At 41.0% G+C, this 26,062-nt stretch overlaps 1 protein-coding gene across 3 annotated transcripts in view; it reads left to right on the top strand.

The window, feature by feature from the left end:
- KIF5B (kinesin family member 5B) overlaps window positions 1–26,062 on the top strand; it is a 69,044-nt gene that overhangs the window by 27,543 nt on the left and 15,439 nt on the right. For all 3 annotated transcript variants that reach the window (XM_077808284.1, XM_077808283.1, XM_077808282.1), the window contains 6 exons: window positions 2,102–2,250; window positions 5,141–5,334; window positions 6,228–6,296; window positions 12,558–12,764; window positions 19,909–20,052; window positions 20,984–21,172. In XM_077808284.1, the coding sequence (XP_077664410.1) occupies window positions 2,102–2,250; window positions 5,141–5,334; window positions 6,228–6,296; window positions 12,558–12,764; window positions 19,909–20,052; window positions 20,984–21,172 (952 nt within the window). The remainder of the gene's footprint in view (window positions 1–2,101; window positions 2,251–5,140; window positions 5,335–6,227; window positions 6,297–12,557; window positions 12,765–19,908; window positions 20,053–20,983; window positions 21,173–26,062) is intronic.

Below are 26,062 nucleotides of genomic sequence, written 5' to 3'. Positions count from 1 at the left end.
TTTTCTCCTGATGCCTCTGATCCTCCGAATGACAACAAAATCAGACAGGACAAGACCAGAGTCATCCTTAAAGCCCTGATGTTCAAGGCTAGCATGGTTTCCTTTCCTGTTCCACCTAGCTCTTTATCCACTGATAAATCTTCTGATCACACCTGAACTTCTCTCTCAGGATGCCCATGCGAATCTGAGCAGTCTCCTCAAGGTGTGCTCAGTGGTTTTTAGGACTAGAGGTTGGCCTGTTCTAGAGAGTAACAATACAGATTATTCAATAGTAGGAAAGATTCAACCAGAAATACTTATCTTTAAAAGTGGAAATGAGTTATTCACTAGTGTGAACTCCAGAACGCTGTCCATGAAGTTGCCTTGCTTCTGCTCATTTTCGAATACTTGTTGCAGCTTAAGAAAGCAGGATTTTCACGTAGTTCCTTCCAGATTCCTCTGGCTGCCCTGATAGCTTTTCACACCACCATTGAGAGGTTCTCCCTGTTTGCTCACCCTGCAAATATAGGGTTCATGAAAGGTCTGGGAAATCTTTTCCTATGGGTGAAAGTCCCTACCCCATTTTGGGACCTTTAATTTGGTTCTTAAGTCATATGAAGCCTCCTCTTGAACTGACGATGACCTACTCCTTATTGAATTTCTCTATGGAAACAGACTTCCTAATGACTATTACCTCAACCCCCAGAGTTCGAGAGTTTGTGGCATTAATGACTGACTCTCCTTTCATAATATTCTACAAGGATAAGGTTTCCATTACAGCTGCATCCCAGTTCCTTCCTAAAGTGTCTTCTAAGTTTCATCTAAATCAGATAATTTGGTTACCAGTTTTTCCCCCCATCCCCCAAAACTGAACAGTTCCAGCCAGGTGGCTGTCCTCCTAATTCTAGCTGTCAGAAGGGTGTTATCCTTCTCCCTTGATAGAACTAAATTTTTTTTTGTGGCTCTCCTAAACTGTTCACTTCCTTTGCAGACAGACCAAAAGGTTATGCCTTTTCTATCCTGGGACTATCAAAAGGAATACTGGTGTGTCATCTCATTCAGTGAGGTCACAATCTACGTCTGTGACTTTACTCAAAACAACCCCGTTTCAGATATCTGCAGAGCTGCTACATGGTCTTTGGCACATACCTTCTCCAGACACTATGTATTCGTCAATGCCTACAGATCTGATGCAGCAGTTGGCATTGCAGTTTTCCTTTAACTTATTTGACTCTGAATCTCCTTCTACCTTATGGGGATGCTGCTCCAGAGTCACCTGAAGTGGAACACCCATAGGGATACTACTCAAAGAAAGAGAGGTTACTCATCCTATGCAGTAACTGTAGTTCTTTGAGATGTGCGTTCCTATGGGTGCTCCACTATTTGCCCTCCTTCCTCTCTGCTTCGGAGTTTCTTTCTGAGACTCGGATGTGGAGAAGGAACTGAGGAAGGTTCACCCATGCAGCTTGATACAGCTTCAGTATTGGACATGAAGATGTCAGTGGCACATGCAGGGACTCAACAGACAACGATAATGGAAAATCTCCATTTGAAGGTGTGTGGGGCACATGAACACAAGTCGGGGGACACATCTCAAAGAATTACAGTAACTTCTCTTTTTGCTTAAACTAGAGAACATAGTTTGTCAGGGCGCACATCCTTTCCCTCAGGCAATATATTCTCAGTGTAAACCCTACTTCATTCCCCTTCGTTGAGTCCACATTAGTGATTATTCATTTATGTAGAATTTGCAGAATTAAAATCTGCGTACGTCTGGCGCTGGAATTATCTTTGATTGAAGTTAAGGCGGTGGTTGAGCATATGGAGCTTATCTATAGATGGTTGGAAGGAAGATGATGGTGTTTTAGAAGGGGAACTGATTAGCGCAGTGTAGACTGGATGTTTAATGACTTCACTGCTTAACTTTTGATGTACTTTGTAGTTGTCTTATCACAGTTATTGAAGGTTTTCTATGTGGCAAGAAGAATAAGGACACAGTCAGGCACAATTTTGTGCCTACTGGATAGGTTAGGTATGAATCAGTCTGACCAAGCTGTGGGAAGGCTGGAATCTCCGTATCAGACTTGTTCAGCCTGGCTAATTTTCTGATCTTCCTATCTAGAGCTAAGACTATTAAGAACACAGTCTGTGTCAATGTGGAACTCACTGCAGAACAATGGAAAAAAAAGTATGAAAAAGAAAAAGAGAAAAACAAGACACTGCGTAACACCATACAGTGGCTTGAAAATGAGCTCAACAGATGGCGCAATGGTAAGAAGTTATTACATTTTTTTGTTGCGTGAATTTTAGCTTAGTGAAGATAGTTGAATTAGTCCAACTAGATTAGGCGTGGCCAAACTGTGGCTCTTGAGCCACATGAAGCTCTTTTATAGTTACTGTGGCTCTTGGAGCCCCTCACCCTCCCCCCCCCCCCCATTCTCCACCTATCAGACAGGGGAGTGGGGGAAGCTCGGGGCTTCTGCCCTGCAGCGGCATGGTGGGGCTAGGGGCTTCTGCCCTGTGGGGGTTGCGGGGTGGAAATGTCATGGGGCATCAGGGCAGAAGCCCTGCGGGGTAGATTGTATCTTGTGGCTCAAACTTCTGAAAATTATCAGATGCAGCTTGGAAGGTCAGTAAGTTTGGCCATACCCGGACTAGATGATCATCGTAGTCCCTTGGAATCTATGGATCATTGAAAAGTAAATTTTAAAAAATGGATATATCAAAAACTGATAAATTATAAGTTGTTGTGTCAATCTGAAGTCTCATCTTCAACTTTGCATTTCATGGCTCGTTATAACCATAACGATACTGAATTCTAGGTTAACTCTTCAGTGTTACACATATTTTTGCATTTTGTGAATCTGAGGTAAGACCTATTAATTGCTATTCTTTTCCAAATTAGTGTATTGAGTTTATTAAATTAATTTTAAAAAGTTAGTTTGGTACAGTTGCAGGTGTCTAAACAAGGTAAACTATTTTTTACCTTTATATAACTTTGACCAAATCTATTTTTCCAATTTAGTTTGTGTTACTATAAGACTTCGCTGACAGTTTTAACCAGGAAACAAACTTTTACAGGCACATTAATAGCCTGTGAAAACTAGGGTTGTATCATCATGAAAAATGCTATTAAAATAGCATATAATCTTTGAGGCTACTGCAGTAGTCCTTACTCCTTTTAAAATAAATTGTGACTGAAACTACTGAAACGTGTGGCTAAGAATATTTCTTCACGTTCCAGTTGAGATGACATGCGTTAGCTTTCAATTTACTGGATTTTTACTTCAGTAGACTCTGTATTTGTGTTAGGTGTTTAACTTCTAGGAAAATATTGATTGCATTAAACCAGGAGTTCCCAAACTTGGTTCGTGGCTTGTTCAGGATAAGCCCAGGGCGGGCCGCGAGACACTTTGTTTACCTGAGCGTCCGCAGGTATGGCTGCTCGCAGCTCCCAGTGGCTGTGGTTCGTGTCTCGCTCACCCTGAACAAGCCGCAAACCAAGTTTGGGAACCCCTGCATTAAACTGTTGTACTTTTTAAATACATTAAATTGTAGGGGAACTGTGGCTGTTTAAAGTAAATGTTCACTAATATGTTAAATGTTCTTCATGGGAAGCACTTGTGGGATTATGGAAAGCAGAAACTTAGAATGCTGTGTTTTGGAAAATTTACTGTCTGTGGATGGAAGATAGTTTTCATAATACTAATATTAACAGGATTCTATTAATTAAAGGATAAGAATATAATTAATGCTAATCAGAATGGTTTAATCAAACAAACCTGATTACATTCTTTGAGATTGCAAGTTTGGCTGATAAAGGTAATTACATACATGAACTAGACTTGTATAATATGTTTGATTTAGTACTCACACCAGTCTAAAAAATTAGCACTGTGCAATATTAAAGCACAAATTAAATAGATTAAGAACTGGTGAATTGACAGATCTCAAAGTAATCATCAGTGGAAATCATTGAATGGTGGAAGGGCTAATGGGGTTATGCAGGGATTAATACTTGACTTGATCGTATCAATAGCAGTGTTAAATAGTAATTACTGTTTAGTAAATATTTGATACTGCTTACTAATATTTATATACTAAATATTGACACTATTTAACTGCTTGGTAAAGCCATTCAAACAATATGCATTTTAATATAGCCAAATGCAAAGTTAAACATCTAGAAACCAAGAATGCAGGCTATACTGTATCTGGGAAAGCAGGGACTGTGAACGATATCTAGGGATCATAGTGGACAAGCAACTCAGCATGAGTTCCCAGTGTGATGCTGCAGCTAAAATGTCTGTGATCCTTAGATGTACATACAAGGAAGTAGGGTCTATAGGAATTGCGAGATCATTTGACCTGTGTATAGTAGTGGTGTGATTGACACTAGAATATTGTGTACAGTTCTGGTGTCCACATTCTAAAAATTGGAGTGGGTGTGGAAAAGAGCCGTAGAAATAATTCAAGGGCTTGAAGAATGCCTTATCAGAGAGAGACAAGGTGGTTGATATCTTTTATTGGACCAACTTCTGTTGGTGAAAGACAAGATTTCAGGCTTACACAGAGTTCCTCTTACAGCAAGAGACTTAAAGCTCAATATATTTATCTTGTCAAAAATAAGAAGATTGAGAGGTGATTTGATTACAGGGTAGAAGTACCTTACAGGGAGAAATGCTGGGTACTAAAGAGCTCTTTAATTTACCAGAGAAAGGCATAACAAGACTCAAACTGGAAGCTGAAGCAGAAATATGACCTAAGTTTTTAAGTGAGGGTGATTTAACAACTGGACCAAACTATCAAAGGAAGTGGTGAATTCTCAGTCTTTCAGATAACTTCTAGAAAGGGATCTAGCTTTTATGCTTTAGTCAAACAAATTATGCTTACTCAAGCACACAAGTTATTGGACTCAGTAATTAACTGAAATAATAACTGGGTGAAATTTTAAGGCCAGAAAACACCATTCGCCCATCAAGTCTGACTTCCTGTATGTCACAGGCCCTTAAACTCTCAAATATTTTATTAACCATTTAACTAGTACCTGTCATAGCTAGGGACTATCTCGTATATAACTTCTCAGGGATAGTTCACTTTGAAAGACATTTCTAAACTAACTGTGATAAGAGAACATATTTATAAAATCTTTTTACTTAAGGGGAGACTGTACCAGTTGATGAGCAGTTTGACAAAGAGAAAGCCAACTTGGAAGCTTTTGCAGTGGATAAGGATGTTGCTATCAATAATGATAAACCAGCTGCTACAATTGGAGTGACTGGTAATTTTACTGATGCTGAAAGGAGAAAGTGTGAGGAAGAAATTACTAAATTATACAAACAACTTGATGACAAGGTATGTTGTTCTTGTTAAATATAAAATCTCTTAGTAAGCATATTTGGAGCTACAGTGGTTGATATTTAATTCAGACAAATCTTCATTTGTTAGTACAAATGAGCATGGTGGGTGTTCTCAATCCATATAACATGGTCTGACTGCAGTTCCCATGGATTAAACACAACAGAAACAATCACCTCATTTGGGACTAATTGGCATTCTCCTTCTCAGTTTCAACAGGCAGGGACGGAGAATGGAAGGATAGAAAGAACAAAGCAAAGTGGGCAGAGCATAGGAAATAGATGAAAACGGAGTCTGATGTAGGTAGAGTTGAGTTGTCTTGAAGAATGTTCTGCATTCAACTAGTTGAAATGCTCTTGATTAGTTGGATGTCTGATGATACAATACTAAGGGGAGGGGAAGGTAATATGCATATAAACTGACATTTGAGTAATCTGTTTTGGAAAGCTGAGAGATGTTGCTCATTTGTCCATTATTATATTTTACAAAATATGCCATTTGGTTACATATCTCTGAAATTTAAACAATATTACTAAATACCTTGAAGTAAGAAGTTTATATGAAGTCAGGAGAATTTTCATCCAAAGTAGGTTACTTGGGAGTTACAGAGGGGACATGTCCTAGTTCTTGAACTTGGAGAAGACATTGTGACATAACAAAGGGGTAGGATTTTGCTCTTGGGTGCAAGGTAAATTATGACAAATACATATAAAGCTAGAAGCCTGCTATATTTTTTTTATATCCCTTTTGAGTCCATGAATCATCGGTCTTGTGTTTAGTTTAATAATTGTTTCCAAACATGGAAAGGTTGATGAACAACTGACTTCTAATCTGTATTTGAGATTTTTGTGTGTTCAAACTGTTCAATGGATTGCTGGTTTTAATTGCAGGATGAAGAAATCAATCAGCAGAGCCAATTAGTAGAAAAGTTGAAGACACAAATGTTGGATCAGGAAGAGGTGAGTTTCACTATTGTGTATTTTATTTTGGGTTTTTCATTTGATACAAATAATTGGGGATAATACAGAAAAAAACCACCTTAAAGTCATAACTAACTTTTCAGTAAACTGAAAGTAGGATGATTATATAAGCAAACTGGTTTATTCATTTACCACATCATAATCCTTCTCCAGTTTTAAAGTTAGAATCTAACTGTTCAGTGTCTATCCAGAGCTCCCAGTTTGATATACTTTGGCCAGACAGTAGCTACAGATTCACAAACCCCTTTACCAACTTAGTGTGTCTGTTAAGAGTTTTGGCACAGTAGGTCTTCCCCACCTTTTCCATGGGTGTCAAGAAGTCTCATTCTTCAGACGTTTCAAAATACTTGTGTTCCTCTGTAGGAAGAATATGAAATGGAGGGAAAAAACCTTCTTAAGTAGTGTTCATTTTAATCACCACCATATTTTGATCACAAAACTGTTCAGTTTTCCAAGCCATTGAGTTGACCTCATAATTTTTATACAGTTAGCCTTTTATCTAGGTTTGCTGGAAGTATTGGACACAATGTTTTTTATTTATGAATTGTATATTAATCTGCTCTTGCTGTGTAATGCCAACCAAAAGTATTTAATTTGGTATAATTTATTTAAAAAACAAAGCTTTACCAGATCGTTCTGTTTCTGTTAATTTTGACAGATTTTTGAGTAGGTAATTTTAATATCTAATCTCCATACAAAGCTGATATGTTTTTACAAAAAATTAACTCCTTCAGTCACTGAATTATTTCTTAATTTTAGATGCAAATGATTCCATTGCTAGAGAAAACAGAAGGGAAGCATGGGCAACCTTGCCTGGCTCTCCTATGTAAGAAAATAGATTTACTTCATTTTAAATATTTGTCTTGAGCCATGTCTACACTACAGAGTTATATTGACTTAAGTTAGAGCTATTCAGGCTGGAATCATAGAATCATAGAATATCAGGGTTGGAAGGGACCCCTGAAGGTCATCTAGTCCAACCCCCTGCTCGAAGCAGGACCAATTCCCAGTTAAATCATCCCAGCCAGGGCTTTGTCAAGCCTGACCTTAAAAACTTCTAAGGAAGGAGATTCTACCACCTCCCTAGGCAACGCATTCCAGTGTTTCACCACCCTCTTAGTGAAAAAGTTTTTCCTAATATCCAATCTAAACCTCCCCCACTGCAACTTGAGGCCATTACTCCTCGTTCTGTCATCTGCTACCATTGAGAACAGTCTAGAGCCATCCTCTTTGGAACCCCCTTTCAGGTAGTTGAAAGCAGCTATCAAATCCCCCCTCATTCTTCTCTTCTGCAGGCTAAACAATCCCAGCTGCCTCAGCCTCTCCTCATAAGTCATGTGTTCTAGACCCCTAATCATTTTTGTTGCCCTTCGCTGGACTCTCTCCAATTTATCCACATCCTTCTTGTAGTGTGGGGCCCAAAACTGGACACAGTACTCCAGATGAGGCCTCACCAATGTCGAATAGAGGGGGACGATCACGTCCCTCGATCTGCTCGCTATGCCCCTACGTATACATCCCAAAATGCCATTGGCCTTCTTGGCAACAAGGGCACACTGCTGACTCATATCCAGCTTCTCGTCCACTGTCACCCCTAGGTCCTTTTCCACAGAACTGCTGCCTAGCCATTCGGTCCCTAGTCTGTAGCGGTGCATTGGATTCTTCCGTCCTAAGTGCAGGACCCTGCACTTATCCTTATTGAACCTCATCAGATTTCTTTTGGCCCAATCCTCCAATTTGTCTAGGTCCTTCTGTATCCTATCCCTCCCCTCCAGCGTATCTACCACTCCTCCCAGTTTAGTATCGTCCGCAAATTTGCTGAGAGTGCAATCCACACCATCCTCCAGATCATTTATGAAGATATTGAACAAAACCGGCCCCAGGACCGACCCCTGGGGCACTCCACTTGACACCGGCTGCCAACTAGACATGGAGCCATTGATCACTACCCGTTGAGCCCGACAATCTAGCCAGCTTTCTACCCACCCTATAGTGCATTCATCCAGCCCATACTTCCTTAACTTGCTGACAAGAGCCGCAGATGTCAAAATCTCCACCAGCTTGAGAGATTTTTCCTGGACCTCCTCTAGTTGGATATCTCGGGCCATAGCCATCCTACTCAACAACTCCTGATGAGTCTTAAAATTGTCCCAAGGTGAAGAAATAGGCTCCACTATAACTGCCTCATCTGGGGATGAGGAAGAAGGACTTAAGTTACGTCGACGATCATAAGCCACTTTAATTACATCAGTTGTGCATGTCCACACAACACTCCTTGGGTTGGCGGAATGTTTCCACAGTGAGGGCTCTTGCATCGACAGTGTTGCATTGTAGGAAGCTATCCCACTGTGCAACCCTGCCGCTGGGAGCTCTGGGAGCAGAATATGGTGCATCATGGGGGCATACTCATCCTCACGTGATGCAGTTCTTTCAGTCCTGTCATTCCATGGGCTTCCGACCTTGTGCTGTTTTTCAGCAGCCCTTGTTAACTGTGTGCCCACCATCTCTGCCTGAAAGCATAATGAGCATTATGAACACAATGGGACTAGTTCTGCAGTATTTAATGAGCTGTGAATCAGTGTTGCCTGCCCTGCTGCCCGCCATGTAAAGAAATAATTCAAGATTGCTGCTGGCATTCATGGAGCAGCTGCACATAGTGGACTGTCTGTTCTGGGCTTGGGAAACAGTCACTGAGTGGTGGTATTGCATTGTGATGCATGTATGGGATGACAAGCAGTGGCTGCAGAACTTTCGGATGCACAAATCCACCTTCCTGGAACTGTGTGCAGAGCTCATCCTAGTGCTCCAGAATGAGAGCTGTCCTCACTGTGGAGAAGCGAGTGGTGGTCGCTGTGTGGAAGCTTTTAACTCCAGACTGCTGCTGGTCAGTCACAAATCAGTTTGGAGTTGGAAAGTCCACCGTGGGAGCTGCAGTGATGCAAGTGTGCAGGGCCATTAATCTGCTATGAAGGACTGTGACTCTTGGTAATGTGCAGGAAATAGTGGATGGCTGTGAGGCAATGGGATTCCCTAACTGCAGCAGGGCAATAGATGGAACAAATATCCCAATTTTGGCCCCAGACCATCTTGCAACGGAGTACATCAACTGGAAGGGCTACTCTCCATTGTGGATCACCAAGGCCTTTTCACTGACATCAGTGCGGCGTGGTCAGGAAAGGTGCATGATCTTAGGAACACTGGACTATATAGAAAGCCGCACAGTGGGACTTCCTTTCCTGACCAGAAGAGTCAAATGTCCATAGTAATTCTGGGAGACCCCATCTGCTCCTTGCTCTTGTGGTTCATGAAGCCTTACACCAGGAACCTAGACAGTGGAAAGGAGTGGTTCAGTACGTGCCAAATGACCATTTAATGTGACTTTGGCTGATTAAAAGATTGCTGGTGCTGCCTTTTTGGCAGGTTGATCATTTTCAGTCGACTGTACTCTGAATAACATTTGCAAAGTGAAGGGAGAAAAGTTTCCCCAGGGATAGAGTGCTGAGGTGGATCAGCTGGCTACTGATTTGGAGCCGCTAGATACCAGGGCAATTAGAGGGGCACAGCAGGGACGAGGCTATTCGAATTAAGGAGGCTTTGAAGAAGCATTTTGACAATGATTCTCAGTAATGTCTTTATGTGATGCATTTGGCCAGGCAATATTTACTTGCCACCCTGAACAACCCCTTTTGTGCTTGCTTCCTGAGCTTTAATTGTACTGAGCAAATACTCCTGCCAGTAGCCACCAACTAACATGTATGAAACAAATAGACTCATTTCATTTCAAAGACTAAAGTTTAATAACAGGATGAAACTCTCAAATTTTTTCGAATGGGACATGGTAATGAGGAACAGTCTCTCAGTTATGGCTCTCACAGCTGCATGTAACTGCACCTTTCATTGTGTCGTGTAGCTTTATCATCTGCTCCTGCCTCTGTTGATTTGCAGCACTTTGCGAAACATATCCTCCTTTCTTCTCCTGGTTTGCTGCCTTATCTGATTTGAGGCGCTCTGCTGGTGTGGAGGAATGGTCCTCAAGCGCACATCTGCAGAAGCCAAAGAAACTGTTAACAGAGACAGTACTGTGAATTCACTCAGAACCATGAATCACAAAAGTTACACACACCTCTTTCTCACTGTCCCTTTGCTATCACACAGCTTGGTGAGAGTCCCAATGTGGTGAGTTTGACAGGGATGGGGTGGGGTTGGGAACGGGGGAATGAGCAAGAGGAGACAAAGGGTCTGGGTGGTTTGCAAAGAGGGTCACTACATGCATCTAGGGAGAGTATTCTGGATATTGGGTAATCAAACCCAATATCTCACACCCTGCATCCTGGGTTATAGGAGTATCTCCTGCATGCATGTGGCTTCAGACTGGATCTGTATGCTGCTCGCCAGTGTGTTGCTCTGATCCCTGCAGAAATAATTTCTAGTTGGCGTGGCAGTTTCCTATAGTGGGGGGAGAAACAAGGCAGCTCTGCCAAGGAACCTTCAGCAGAGGATTGCAGAATACCTACAGAAAAATTTCCTAGAGATCTCCATGGTGGATTCTCGGGACATGCTGGTGTACATTAAAGAACTTACTGCTGGGCCACGCTGCATAGAAATTTGTTAGTTTCTGTGCCTTATCTCTCCTCTACCATATAACAAAGTACATGAGAGCTCAATCTCTTCTCACTGTGCTGTATCAAAGCAAAATCAAAGCTTACCAGAGCTCGCATCCCTTGCTTCAGGAATACCAGAGCTGGAGTGCTGGGACTGGCTGGACCTCTCTGGAGTCAAAAAGAGGTCCTGACTAACCACGCCACTGGATGACCCTGTCATGTGTTCCACAGCTCCTTCCAACTCCACTTCCTCGTCTGTCACTTTACCACTTCATCCTCAGGATTGACTCCGCTGTTCACTGCCTCAAGTCCTCCCAAAGTATCCTTGGGGCTCTTGGTGGTCGAGGTGGGGTCGCCGCCAAGGATGGTGTGCAGCTCCTTGTAGAAGCGGCATGTCTTCTGCACTGCACCAGAGTGACGGTTGGCCTCCCTTGCCTTCTGGTATTCCTGTCTCAACTCATTGGTCTTAGTACAGCACTGCTGCTTGTCCCTTTCATGCCCCTTCTCCTGTATCCCTCTACCAATCAGCCTGTAGGTATCAAAGTTCCTATGGCTGAAATGAAGCTGTAACTGCACAGCCTCCTCTCCCCACAGACCCAGAAGATCCAACCACTCTGGTGTTCTCCACACAAGAGCATGTCTACTGCGGACAGCCGGCGTGGTCAGCTGGAAAGATGCTGTGTTTAACTGTCCATGCTGAGCAAACAGGAAGAGGAATTTTAAAAATTCACAATCCTTTAAATGGGGAAGGGGCGCATGCCTATGTTTCTTCAGGGCAGCAGAGTTCAAACTGCTGACTAGAGCAGTCGTGATGGGCATTGTGGGATGACACCTGGAAACCAGTTAGAGCAACATAAACAAGTGCAGTGTCGATACTGACAATGCGTTGATCTAACTTTTGTCACTAAAAGCTCTACTTCTCTTGTTGAGGTGATTTTATTTTGTCGGCATAGCAGGAATATTAAATCAGCGGGAGGAGTATTGTAGTGTGTACACCTCCACTGTTTTGTCAATGAAAGCTGACTTTTGTTGACAAAACTGTAGTGTAGGCAAGACCTGAGCATATAAGACTTTGACCATACTTCAGAAAATGGTTTCAGCTCTAGTTTTTCAATATTTTGAAAACTCTCCATTCTGCTTGGTTATGTGCCTATTCAGTAATGAAATATTAAAATACAGAGAGGGTGAAGTACTGGCCCCGTTTAAGTCAGTTGGGAGTTTAGAACATTCTAATTAAACTAACGATTAGCAACTTCTTTAAAGTTCACCAGGAAGATCTGCTATATGATTTTCAAGCCTTCCCACTCCTCCCTCCCCTCATCCCCCAAGGTTTTGACTAATAGTTAACTTTAAATAAAAATGCAGATCTTGTCAGTTGTACCAGATATTGAAATATACAACATGAGCTTTGTCTACTCTCCTTGACAAATAGTTTAACCATCTGTTACTTAAAATCTGGTTGTACTGAGGATAAATTCAGGGATTGCTATTTCATGATGGTAGACCATGTACAAATTCTAAATAAATAAGGCTTTATGCTCTAGGAGAAACTGTTCAGTAAGTTTGGGCTCTCACTTGCATTTCTTAATGTCTCTGAAGTGACGACTTGTGTTTAATTACTTTTTTATCGCTTTTGTAGCTTCTAGCAAGTACCAGGCGGGACCAAGACAATATGCAAGCTGAGCTGAATCGCCTCCAAGCTGAAAACGATGCCTCTAAAGAAGAAGTAAAAGAGGTGCTACAAGCCCTTGAGGAACTTGCTGTCAACTATGATCAGAAATCTCAGGAAGTAGAAGACAAAGCAAGGGAATATGAGCTGCTTAGTGATGAACTCAATCAGAAATCGGTAGGAAATCAGGTCAAGGAATTACTAAATGTCTGTAATGTAACTTTTTTTTTGTTAGGAAACGTTTTTTTAACTGCTTACATACGTTGTCTTTTAAATGGCTTTTCTGAGTGTTAAAGCATGAAATTTAGCTTTATTTCTTTCTGATGTGGAATTGTAATACACCTCTACCCCGATATAACGTGACCCGATATAACGTGGGTTCACATACAACATGGTAAAGCTCCGACACATCGCTCTGAGCAGCGTGTTAAAGGTGCCAGGCCGGGCTGGGGCTGAGGGGTTGGACAAGGGGCAGAGGGTCTCGGGGGCGGTCAGGAGCTCCTCCCTCCCCTCCCCTCCCCCCGGGTCTGGGAGGCAGGAGCTGTGGGGGGGGGCCCACTTTTGGGGGCCCCGCAGTCCCAGAGCGGCCCGGGGGATTAGCGGGGGGCTGGGAGTAGCCCGCTCCTCTTCCCTTGCCCCGGCCCCAGCCATGTCGCTCGGGGGAGGGAGGCTTGGGGGAAGGGATCCCCCCACACTCACCAACAGCGGCGGAAGTGGAGCAACCCGGCCCCAGCCCGCTCCACTCCACCAGCTCCCAGCCGCAGCACTCCGCTTCCCGCCACAGGTGAGTGTGGGACTTTTCCCAACCCCCCCAGCAACATGGCTGGGGCTGAGGCAAGGAAAGCAGAGCAGGCTGGGGCCACATCGCTCTGCTTCCTGCCTCCGGTGAGTGCAGAGGGTGTCCTTTCCCCAACCTCCCTGTACTCACCGGCAGCAGGAAGCGGAGCAGCCCGGCCCCAGCCCGCTTGACTCCACCAGCTCCCAGCCGCGGTGCTCTGCTTCCCGCCGCAGGTGAGTACGGGAGGCGTCCTTTCCCCAACCTCCCCACGTGCACCAGCGGCAGGAAGCGGAGTGCCGTGGCTGGGAGGTGGTGGAGTGGAGCGGGCTGGGACTGCCGGTGAGTCGGGGGCAGGGGGTGTGGATAGGGTTCGAAGCAGTCAGAGGACAGGGAGCAGGAGGGTTGGGTAGGGGGTGGGATCCTGAGGGTGATTAGGAACAGGGGTCTTTGGAGGGGGCAGTCAGTGAAAAAGGAACGGGGTGGGCCAGAGCAAGTTCGATATAACGCGGTCTCACCTATAACGCGGTGAGATTTTTTGGTCTCCCGAGGACTGCGTTACATTGGGGTAGAGGTGTAGTTCTGATTTGATTATCTAAACAACAAATCATAGTTAATGGGAAAGATAGAAAATGCAATTTATATCTGCCACTCAGATTTCCCTTCTGGAGCCTTGGCTTGGAGTTGCCCTTTTGAGGAGTTATTCCATAGCTAATAATTTTTGCAATTTGCCTTGGGGGCGTGGGGGTGGGGGGGGTTTCAAAATCCTGTTAAATCGCTGTAGCAGCAGGTTGTACAGTCAGTTCTGTTGACTAAAGTGAGCAGAGGTAGGTGTTGACTCTCAACACGTTAATGCAGTAGGCAATTCAAACTTATCACTCTTCAAAAGCTACCAGCAGTTAAGGGTGGAAAGTAGGCAGTTACTGTATTATTGATGAGAGAAGTGCCTGTTTGCCTTGCGCTTTTGGTGTCCAAGTCTCATTCCGTGGGTCTGTTCCGTCCTAGTCCCGGTGTTAGCGGTATGTCACCAACCAAAAGATGGAGAAAGATTCTGCTCTATACTTCTATTTGAGCTGCTTCAGAAGTTCTAATATTTGTCAGGTTTTGAATAATTTACTTAATCCTCTTTCCTGTGGATTCTTTCAATACTTTTCAAAACTATTACCCAGGTAAAATATTTTTCTTGTTGATTCAGTTTCCAGAACTACTCTGTTTTTGGGATGAATTTTGCCTTTGCTTCCATCATACTAGTAACATGCAATTTTCTTTGTGTTTATTGCTTATATAAAAATTGTGCAGTTTCATACAGGCAACATAGACGTTTCCGTTTGTTTCCTTACCAACCAGTTGCTGAGTTTCTTAATTAAAAAACATTTTGTGATACCAGACTAGATCTTCATTTGCATGAAAAATTTTAGTTCTGTCAGCTGTACTCCAGTCTGGGGAATGTTCTTTTCTTCTCTTCCCTTTGCTGTGCTGACTCTATTTACATTTCACTTCCTTGCTATGCCAATGAGTAAATAACTGGAGATACTAGCTTGAGCGATTTGTTCTAAACTCTCTGCTATGGTGACTAGATGTACATAAGAGGCAGTATTTGTTGACTGTCAGCAACCTAAAGCTAGTTGGGCCTTATTTGAAATAGCAATTAGTATCTGCCATCATGCCCAGCTTTTTTTTTTTTTTTTTTTTTTTAAAGCTCCTAGCCTGATGGTGACTGATTTGTTGGAACAAACAAAATACTAGTGCTGCTGTCCTAGAAATATTCAAAGTAATGTTTTCTTCCAGCAGTTGGGAATAATAAGGGGCTTGCTTGCTACAGGATGTACACATTTCTTGAAAACTTACTTTTGTCTATTGCGTCCACAAGGACAGTACTATTTTCCAATGAAAAATTTATTTGTTCACTCGTAGGTCTGTAAAACTAAAAGGGTTTTCTGCTGTTGTTTTGCAGACTGATCTGAAAAACTCTAAGGTTTTGTTTTTGTTTTCTCTCCAAACATTCTAGGTTGGGTGGATAGCAGATACTTTTAAGAACAAGAGTGCTGGTAAATTAGGATTATTTGACACTGGAATGATTTTAGAAAGTGTTTCTCCATCTTTTTGTTGGTGGGTTTTATCAAACTTGAGTAGTACAAAGACTTTATAAATGAGCAATCTAGAACCAGTACAAAAATATTTTTAAATTCGCACTTCACCAAAGAACCTAACTCCAGGAATCCCTCTTGTGTGTCTGTGTGCAAGCCAGCTTGGGACTTCAAATAGTTATCCTAAACTTTTGCGCTCAGCAGCAGGCCTATGGCATCCCTCTTGGCTGGAAATCTGCTAACTTCAGTCTGCATTTAGAGGCTTAGTTTCCTTCTGATTATAGTTGTCAAAAAAGTTTCTTAGGAGTGGGATCCTCTGATCACTAACTTTTCTTAACTCGGTGTAAGGTGTCAAGTCATTGCTGCATGTATCCCAGTTACATTTTTTTTGTTTCGGGTATAAATTTTCTGTTTAAACACGATTGACAACTGGTGTCCCTTTGTCAGTGACAGGCCTGTCTCTTCTGGGCATGTTTGTGCCATAATTGGGATAATTGGTTTCAGGCCTCCCTTGATCACAGGTGTGACAAGGGATCCCAGGGTACGACCTGGAACTGTGGGACCACTGTTGCCCCATAACACTCCAGCCTGGGCTATCTCTCTCAAAGCTATGCCAGTGACAAGCAGCAAAACTCCTGTGATCAAAAGAGACGCTGTGATCACTCAGCCATCAGCAAGTGGAGCCTCATATCCAGCTAAATTATATGAATGCTCCATGAGCCACTCATGAATCCTAGAGAGAGCCACCAGCAAATCACCGCAACCTTGCACCCCAGAAATTTACAGTCTTACATTGCTCAAGACTCACTTGGACAGTGCAACTGTCATTAATTAGTTCGCCACTTCATCAAAAGAAAGTGGACATGCACCAGCCTTTGTAATCTGAGCTGAGATTCCCCAAGCACTTCAACCAAAAATACACTGTTCAGGTAAAATATAAAAACAGATTTATTAATTACAGAAAGATTTTAAGTGATTATAAGTAGCATGTATATAGATCAAAGTCGATTACATAAGAAATAGAATTGAGTGTCAATTTATTTTTAACTTTAACAGACTAAGGAGGATTTGAATCAGTCTCTCACTCTAATAGATCATACAGGCAGCTCACAGTTCTCAGTACACTGGCTGGATGCCCTTTCCAGTCTGGGACCAATCTCCCCAGCTCAAAGTCTTTGTCTTTCAGATGACCTTCCAGGTTTTGAGATGGGGGAAGAGAGGCCAAGTGATGACATCACTGTCCCTCTTTTGTACTTTCTTCCAGCTGCTAGAAAGATCCTTGCTGTGAGGTGGGTTAGGCTGTCCTTACTGAGAAGCCTCTGAGATGGTGGATTTTTCTTGATTGGCATCAACACCTGTCTGGCCAGTGATAGTTGTTCCTTTTGTCCCTACTGAAAGGCCAGCTATGGATGTCTCCCAACCTCACAACATATTTCACTAACGCATAGGGCGGTACTTCATAACTTCACATACCATGATAGTACATACAATCCAAAATGATATAAAATGAGACCGCACCAGCATTCAGTGTACAAAATATATCCTATGACCGTGGTGAATATGGGGGTTTCATGGTGCTACTTTGCAGTCCAGAGAGTCACAACATGTGCAGTGATGGTGAGCTTATTAATCCCAACTTCATTGGAACATTGTTTGGCTTCTGAAAATTGCCTTGATATAGGTGTACTATTTGCATTCCAAGCTTTATTCTAATCTTAGTAAATCATTCCTTAGCAACAAGGATGGGCCTCACATTTTTACTAGAAGTAGTGTAAACAGTCTCCTCTGTGTAGCTTCCCCCTCCACCTTTTTTTAAAATAGTTTTTGCCAGAGCCTTTTAAGTCTGTGTAGAGTGCAGTTTTAACTTGCCTGTCATAGAATGGTATGATTTACATGTGGCATTCTTCAGAAACATCCATGATTGGCTGTGGGATATGTTAACAATTGTTGCCATGAGCCAGTGAACACACCTGAAAGCTCCTCTGGTTTCGTACAGTTCTTTAGCCAAGTCCTTTTCAAAAAACAGTCTTAAGACTTAAAAGTGATTTGAGACTTTATATTGGTGCCATAAATCCAAAAATGCAGGCACTGGTGTCATTCTCGTCATTTTAAAACACCTAGCTGGATCCCATGCACTAATTCTACTGCTCTGTCAAGGCTTTGACTCCTCAGGTGCCTGAATCTGCTTTATTGAGTAAGATGTCACCTCTGTATATCTTGAGCTTTGAGAGTGGACCATGCTTGATTTATACCATACTCTGCTCTTAGCTTCAGAGACCAAAAGTTTCTGATCACTTCAGGATAGGCCTGATGCCTTTGGCGGTGTTCCTGGCCTTTGTACTGAAGCACTGGCCTAACAGCTGTAATGGTCAGTGTCCTCTGCTTCCTGCAATACCTGGGTGCATTGGCTTTGGTGCCCATGCACTGAGTCTTGGAACCATAAACATCGTTGCCTTGTCCACATTGTTGGTCTCTTTGTAAACAGTGTATGTTGCTGCCAGTGCGGCCACAATGCTGAGTGTTATTACAGCATACTGATATTTGTCTGGAATGAAGTGAATGCTGCTAAGGAACAGGAATGTTAGAAATTTGTTTACTGTTCAGAAGGGCAAGAACTGCCAGGTTCCCCCAGGATGATCCAGCTTTCTGTTTTTTGTTTAAAGGTAGCTATAGCCATCGCATTTGAGATGGAGACTGTCTAGGAAAGCCCAAGGGCTTTGGTATTATGGTACCAAGAACAGAGATGCTTCCACAGAAGGGGCCCTTATAATGTACTCTAGATCAGTTGGTAAAATATGGCAGAACACTCAATTGTAGAAAGTACAATTTGGGTTTAGGATGTCACAGGCTGTCCTTCCCACTGTGCCTATGGTACAGTGTCCCCTAGCCATTGTTCAGAATACCAAGATGCCTTTGGATGCAAGGCTAAGAGTGAGCAGTGTTGGCAACATTTGTGCGGACTGTCTTTCCTGCTAAAATATCAGCAAACTGTGGGAGAAGTTGCACCTTTCTTTAAAGAATTCACAGACTAACGTGCTACAGGGTGGACATGACCATGCATCAGGTGCAAGGTTCCCTTGATAATGCATTGATATCTCTGTTGTTGTGATGTTTGAGGTGATAGTGATAAGTATTTATCATTGATGCTTGCAGGCATGTATGGCAGCATTCATCAAGCCTTTGTATCGATACTCAGCAGAAGGTAAAGAACCTGGCAGCAAACCTTTGTGAGAATGGAAAAAATGAAGTCACTCAAAGACTAAGGAAACTAAAACAACCCTCTGTTCTCTTAGGGTCGTTATTCAGTATCTGTCTACCATTATCCAGTATCTGTCTGTAGAAAAGGCAGTCTTTTGGTACAAGTTTCTGATGCTGAATCTAAATGTGTTTCGGATGACTTTATCAAAATTAAGGTTGGAGAACAACGAAGAAGTATGTTCTGTTTGGCAGGGTATTGGCATAAAGTGGTCTTTTCAATTTAAGTCTAACCCTGGATTTAGTGTTAACTGTTGGTTGCACACGGATGGGCCAATCCTTAGTCTGTGTAAATTGTTATACCTTTATTGTGAATGTCTACTCTAGAATTAGTGGCACTGCACAAAAAGACAACTTAGGGTATGTCTTCACTACCCGCCGGATCAGCAGGCAGCCATCAGTCCACTGGGGATCAATTTATCGCGTCTAGTCTAGACGCGATAGATCGACCCCTGAGTGCTCTCCCGTCGACTCCTGTACTTCAGCACCGCGAGAGGCGCAGGCAGAGTCGACGGGGGAGTGGCAGCAGTCGACTCACCAAGTCGATCTAAGTATGTCGACTTCAGCTACATTATTCACGTACCTGAAGTTGTGTAACTTAGATCAATTCCCCCCCACCCCAGTGCAGACCAGGGCTTACAAACTTCTCCCACGGCGATATCTGTTCAGAAAGCTCTAGGCAGGGATGGACTGGAATTGATATAATCTGCTTCTGTGCAGAGGACTGCAGATAAACATCTAAATTGTCCCACAAGCAAAACATACAGTGATGATATGGATGGGTCCCATTTTAAAGCAGATACGGATGGGTCCTATTTTAATGTCTTTAAGAGAACCCCCTGTGCTGTCTCACATTGGTAGATGTAACCATAAATGCTCTTCTAGGGTGTTGGCAGAATTATTGTCAGAGTTGCAGGATTATGTATTGTGTGCTGAAGGGCTTTGTGTCTTTCAGAAAAGAGTTTTGGTGAAATACTGCTAGTTGTTGAAACTTTTGTCTTGCATATTATGCTACTGTACAGTGCTTACAGGATTTTTAACAGTTACTTTTAAAACATAATGTAGTTACCAGATTGGGGCACTTTTAATAAAAAAATAGAAAATTCATTTTAAGGTTGCTGGATGAAAAACAAGAAGAAAAATATTCCCATGTAAGGATTTAAACTGATAAAATCTAATTTTACACCTTCATTCCTTGTTGTAGGTAACTTTAGCCAGTATAGATGCAGAGCTTCAGAAACTTAAAGAAATGACCAACCACCAGAAAAAACGAGCAACAGAGATGATGGCCTCCTTATTAAAAGATCTTGCGGAAATAGGAATTGCAGTAGGAAATAATGATGCAAAGGTAAAGAGGAGCTGTCACAAATGTAAAATGATACATTCATTCATGTTTAGATCTTTTCAGTGTAGTAAAGATGTAATAACTAGGGTAATTTAGAACACCTGTAACCATATAAATGTCTTCCTGTAAGGTTCTGAGAGAGGATAAAGAGAACCCAAGTGTTAGTATTTGCCTTTTACAGCTTTATACAGTGTTTATAACTGACTTTGTACACTATGCCTTATTATAAAAATGTCCAAGAACAGTTTAGTCTAACTATGCAAATACAGTGCAAACATTCCTCAACTTAAGTCACTTCAGTCCATATCGCTAAATCACCAGATGTAATTTGGCACAGTTGATGGTTCCTGCTTAGGAAAGGCTGAGCACTGATGGGTAATGGTTGCTTTTACTTCTAGAATAGCTGTTCCTTCCAGAGTAATTGAGTTAACTAATAAGCCATGTATAGAAGATACTACAGCTTCCTATACCTTCCCTGTGGGTATAAGACGACTTCATTTTCCACTTCAGACAGTTTCTTTTCAAATGCTCACATCTGTTCACTTAGAAAATTCCCATATAGACTAACAAACTAAATTATTTTGAAGAGTTTGTCGCTGACCTGTAAACACTTGCAGTGACCTACAGCTTGGCAAACACAAGTCAGAATTTCTTGAGGGGAAAAAAATAAGTATGACTTAACCCCACCTGCTTCCCACTAGAAAGGCTAGTATAAGTTGTGTATGAATTTATTTAAATCTGCAGAGGAAAAAATGAAAAACAGTAGTAGCGGTGGCTACCATAAATGTGGTCTGAAATTGAATAGCAGTGCAATGACTGTGTACTAGGGAGTAGGCATTTCTGTTTTCTGATTGTACTTTGAACTGCTGCATCCCATATTTAATATTAATATTTTGATCACTTAAACCTTTCAAATTCTGAATTTCTCTTTCAGCAGCCTGAAGGAACTGGCATGATAGATGAAGAATTCACAGTTGCAAGACTGTACATTAGCAAAATGAAATCAGAAGTGAAAACAATGGTAAAACGCTGCAAGCAGCTAGAAAGCACTCAAACTGAAAGCAATAAAAAAATTGAAGAAAACGAAAAGGAGCTGGCAGCTTGTCAGCTTCTTATCTCACAGGTAAATGTTGCATTACTCTAGCTTTGCTGATTCAAGTCACTTTTGAAACATGATTCCTATGTTGGTTGGTTATCAAGTTACTGGTCAGTAGCTAGGTTGCTCTCACTTAACCTATAGCATACAATTTTGAAAATAGACAAACAAGGTGGATGCGGTAATATCTTTTTATTGAACCAGCTTCTGCTGGTGGAAAACCAGCTTTCGAGCTTACACAGAACTCTTTTTCAAGTCAGATTTTAAAAATAGTAATTCAGAGGTTTTGATCTGAACTTCTTTTTGCAGAACAGGTGAGAAATCAGGCATCTGTTTCTTCAAACGGTCTTAATGGTGTATTCCTCAACCTGTTTTTAATATCGGCAATACACTAAAGTGTTTAAGATTATCTTTAAAAAATCTTATCATTCTTGATACAAAGTGCACTGAGAACTATAGACACCAAGGGATTAATGCTTCCTGTGAAACATGAGAGCACAGGTATGTGGTTTAGGATGTCTTAAAACCCCACTATAGGTCCCTAGACTTAAATCTCCATTTCCATAATTTTCTATTTAACACTGAAACGACATTCTTATACTGGGTTAATCTTTCTTTGTGACTGGCTGACATTCTTTTTGCTGTTGGAGTGTTGCATACAAATAATTTCTCAAAGCTTACAAAAGCTGCCCTTTTTCTGAAGTGCTCTGAGGAGACAGCCAGTTTAAACACAAATTGAAAGGAAGAGGGGAGGAAAGGCATCAGGGTTTAGACACAGTATGAGGAGGTTATCACAGTAGAAGTGCTCTCTTTTTTTGTTTGAGCTTTTCAAAAATTTCAAATTAACTGTCTATATGTAACAGTCTGGCTGTTCCCCTAATTCCTTTCTCTGTATGACTGGTATGACTTTATCTCCATCTTATAGGGAAAGCAGCTTTCCATTTCTGGGTAGATAAATCCTCAAGTGCAACAGGGTAGATTGATTTAAATCAGGGCAATTTAAATAATCATTTTGAATCAACTTTTCCATTTATACTTCAGGTTTCAGAGTAGCATTTATACTTCAGTTATTTTCTAAAGAAAGGTGCATTGTCATTGGTTGATCTAACCATTAAAACATGTTGATTTACAACTAAACAGAGCCTCCACACTAGATTTGGTAAATCTTTTTGATACCTAGGAAGCTACACTATAACTATATACATTTATTTAAGCAACTATATAGCTTTATATTTTCAGATTCTTATTAATTATACATTTTAAGTATGTTAGAAAATGGTGAATGAAATTTTATTTATTTACTAGATAATTAACTTTTTGTTTGATGTGTGTCAAGCTGCATTAGGATGGTAACTGGTATTTAAACAAACACACACAACCACATATAACATTTATTTTTATTGAACAAAATAACCTTAAATGTTTTGGATACATAAACTTATCAAAACATGTTTCACATTTACAACTCTGTTATTTATTAAAGAAACAGTATCACCAATAGTCAATGAATTAAACTGATTTTTTCAGGTCTGCTGGAAAAATTTTCAAATATGCCTAAGTAAAAGTGACTGGAGCTGAAGTTCCTACTCACCTAAGTCTCTTGAAAATGAGACAGAAGTCTCTTATGTTACGTAGGCTGTCCTGCAGACTTTTAAAACAGTAAATATCATCCCCTCCCACCTCGTTTTTATTCATAGGCTGCTTTTTCAACTCCCAGTCAGTTTGTCAACTTTGAATGAGTCCAAATGAAGAAAATATTCTTTCTATGCCTGCAGAAGAAGCTAGTGCTGTCAAAAGCTGGGTTAGCATTTCAACAATGTCTGGTTCTACAGACTTCCATCAGTTCATTGGTGTGACTTTCTTTAAAACAGCAGCAGCAGACATGTACTACTTGAGTGGTTCACCTCCACTCCTGAAGTTTAATAGGTTTGCCATGATTGATGGGTGATGCCCTTGTTACAGCAGCATCTTCTCCATTACTTAGGTATCTACTCTGGTACTTTGGGTTGAGAATATTGACAAGAAAATGAGATGGAGTAAGTCCTTGATCCATCCACTTCCTTACTGCCTGCAATTTAACTTTTGTTATTGGGGCATTTCTTTCTTCAGTGTCTCTTGAAGTACACTTCCAAATTTCAACAGCATCAGCAATACAGCAGCAATCTTTCTGCAGTTTGTCCGAAGCCATGGAAATAAATTTCAGAGTATTCAGTTCCAGCTTATTTTCATGTCTCTTAAATCCATACTTTGGCTTAGATAGTTTCATTTGTTTTGTTACAATTTTCCTTACAAATTGTCATCAGAATAGGCCAGTTCTTAATAAGTAGCACAAAACAGTCAACCACTGAATTCCATCATACGTCTTGGAGGAGAATTAGTTTGGATCCTCCTGCTCTCTTTAGTGAAGCTGAAGCAACGTGGTTGTTACGGAAGTATTTTGCTCTTTCAACATTTTCCTTTATTCATGCAGTTGTATTTACATCTTTGGCTGAAAGATGCACCAGATGAGCGTGGCCCCCATGTTATAAGTTTCAGGTTCCCTTCATTATCTTCTAGATTTCTTATCATCTTTACTACATTTACAGCATTGCCTCTGACAAAGCTATGCATTTGACACTTGAATTTTTGTCCAATTTGTTATAGCTTTTACTGTTTCTTTTAAGTATTCTGATATATGGGCATTTACTGACTGCTCCAATTATTTTGGTAAGATAAACAACCACATCTTGTGTTACACAGCACATATTACTGGATCAGTGTGTGCATGGCTAAACCATCAAGACCGCAATTAACAAATTTCCTGTCAATGTTTTTTGCACACGGTTCATTTCCTTCTCATACACTGTATCCAGCAACCTTCCAGCAATGTCTGCTCTGCTAGGTTGAGTATAGCCTGGTCATATTGATTGTACCATATCAGTAAAATATTTGTTCTGAACAAGACAAAAGGGGAGAACTTCATGCATAAATAAACCATGCATCTTTTTCATCTATGGAGTCTTGCTGGAATTTGCTGATCCAGATGATAAGTTCTTCCACGATTTTACTGGATGACGAAGAAAGTCTCCCTTTTTTGTTTTTAAGCAGGTGATTTACTCTCTGGTGTCTGTTGTTAGTTGCAGCACTGCTGGTAATACCAGCAGATGGCTCTGAAGCTGTAGACATTGCAGATGGATGTTCATAATTCTTTGTGTCTAAGCTGGGCCCTGAAACAAAATGTTTAAAAAAAAAAAAAAAAAAGTCCCACTCACGCTGAGTATTACTCAGTGCACTTTTAAAGCGGTGCACTGAGATTTGTAAATTGATTCAACGTACTGCAGCTGTTTAAATAGTATAACTTATTGTAAACTCAACTTCAAAGGGAAAATAATAAATCATAAGTATTATCTAAATCTATTTAAGTCTTTATTTCTAGCGACATACCAAACAGCTTGGGGAAAAAAAAATTTAAATGTTAAAATTCATGAATGCCTGATAAAACTTTACTGTTAAACAGGAAATCTGCACCTAGGATATTTGATCATGTTAGCAATAAAAAGTTGTCTCGAAGTTCAGCAGTTACTGTAAAATGTAACTGATAACTACTCCCACAGCAAACTAACATACCAAACATTTGAACGCACACACTTTGAAATTCATAAGGAATCAAGCCATCCAAAACTCAGCTTAGATTACTGTCAAAAATTTATTATTCACTAGCATAGTAAAACATGGTAGGCAGTGCTTAAGAATGGTGCAAAACTAAGTTGACCAATCAGTTGATCCAAATTGTTTCAAACATGTCCACATCATCTTCAGAGTCATTGCATTCTGAGAAGCATTTTTCATAATGTTTCATTCTGACAACTAGATCTTACATCTTGGTTGCACTGTTTACATTTGGCACATGTTCCTTTTTTTACTCAGAGGTACAGGGTTTTCTTGAAAATGTTCCCAAACAGGGACTATGGCGTGCAGCCACAGCAGTTTTTTCCTCCTGTTTCCAGGTGCTGAAATCAACAGTAGAGGCTGCACTCAAATGAATGTCATCCCTTCTTCACACAGTGTCCTGCTTTGACACCAGTGTTGCTCTCTTTGGGTTATGTACACTACTTCTGCCTTATTACATATCTACGCCATCACTACCTCCAGAAAAACAAGGGCTAACAACAATCCAGGATTGTTGCTTGTGTAACCCACATGCCTTTTGCACTGCAGTATTTTGTTTGGAGACAGAGGGAGCCAATTGAGAAATTAATGGATTTCTGTTTGTAACTCTGTGTACACATGCCATGAGACAGAGCAAGGAGGTCATTTACCTGAAGTGTCCAGAACCATCAGGAAGCAAGGGCTGGTAGTTACTAGGCAGATCGGTGTTTGTCCATGAGCTGGAGAGTAAGTTTCAATGGAAGGTGGAATCTTAAATATTCATAATTTTGAGATCACGTGGAGAGAAGCTATAAAACAGGAGTGGATGATCCTAATGAGATGCATGATAATGTCTCCTGAAGTCAGAGGCCAGATTCCAGTGCCTGTGATGATTTTGCCAGTCTCTTGCACCAAGTAGCACAGCCCCTGGATCCCCCCACAGGATCAAACCCTTAAACAGTATATGATGTATTATGCCATATTTATAAAGTTTGACCTTAAAAGCTAGATATTTTTCCCCTGACTTTCTTTATAGAGAAAAGCAGCATTTAACTCAGTTCTTGATAGAGACTTGTGGATTCAGCATATTTTTTATTTTAATATTTTAAGAGATTATAATTTTAGGCCTTAACAAATCTTGCATTAGATTCAGATTTAATTGTAAACAGGTTTATTTTTTAAAATAATTATTTAAATAATATATTTAAATTTTAAAAACATTTTTATATTTTTCCCAAAAAACAAACAAACAATTTTTTAACCCCCTGATGTGCAAAGATAAAAATCTGT

This window comes from Eretmochelys imbricata, chromosome 2 (genome assembly GCF_965152235.1).
Source record: "Eretmochelys imbricata isolate rEreImb1 chromosome 2, rEreImb1.hap1, whole genome shotgun sequence".
Classification (NCBI taxonomy): domain Eukaryota; kingdom Metazoa; phylum Chordata; order Testudines; family Cheloniidae; genus Eretmochelys; species Eretmochelys imbricata.
This window is presented reverse-complemented; position numbering and strand designations above follow the sequence as displayed.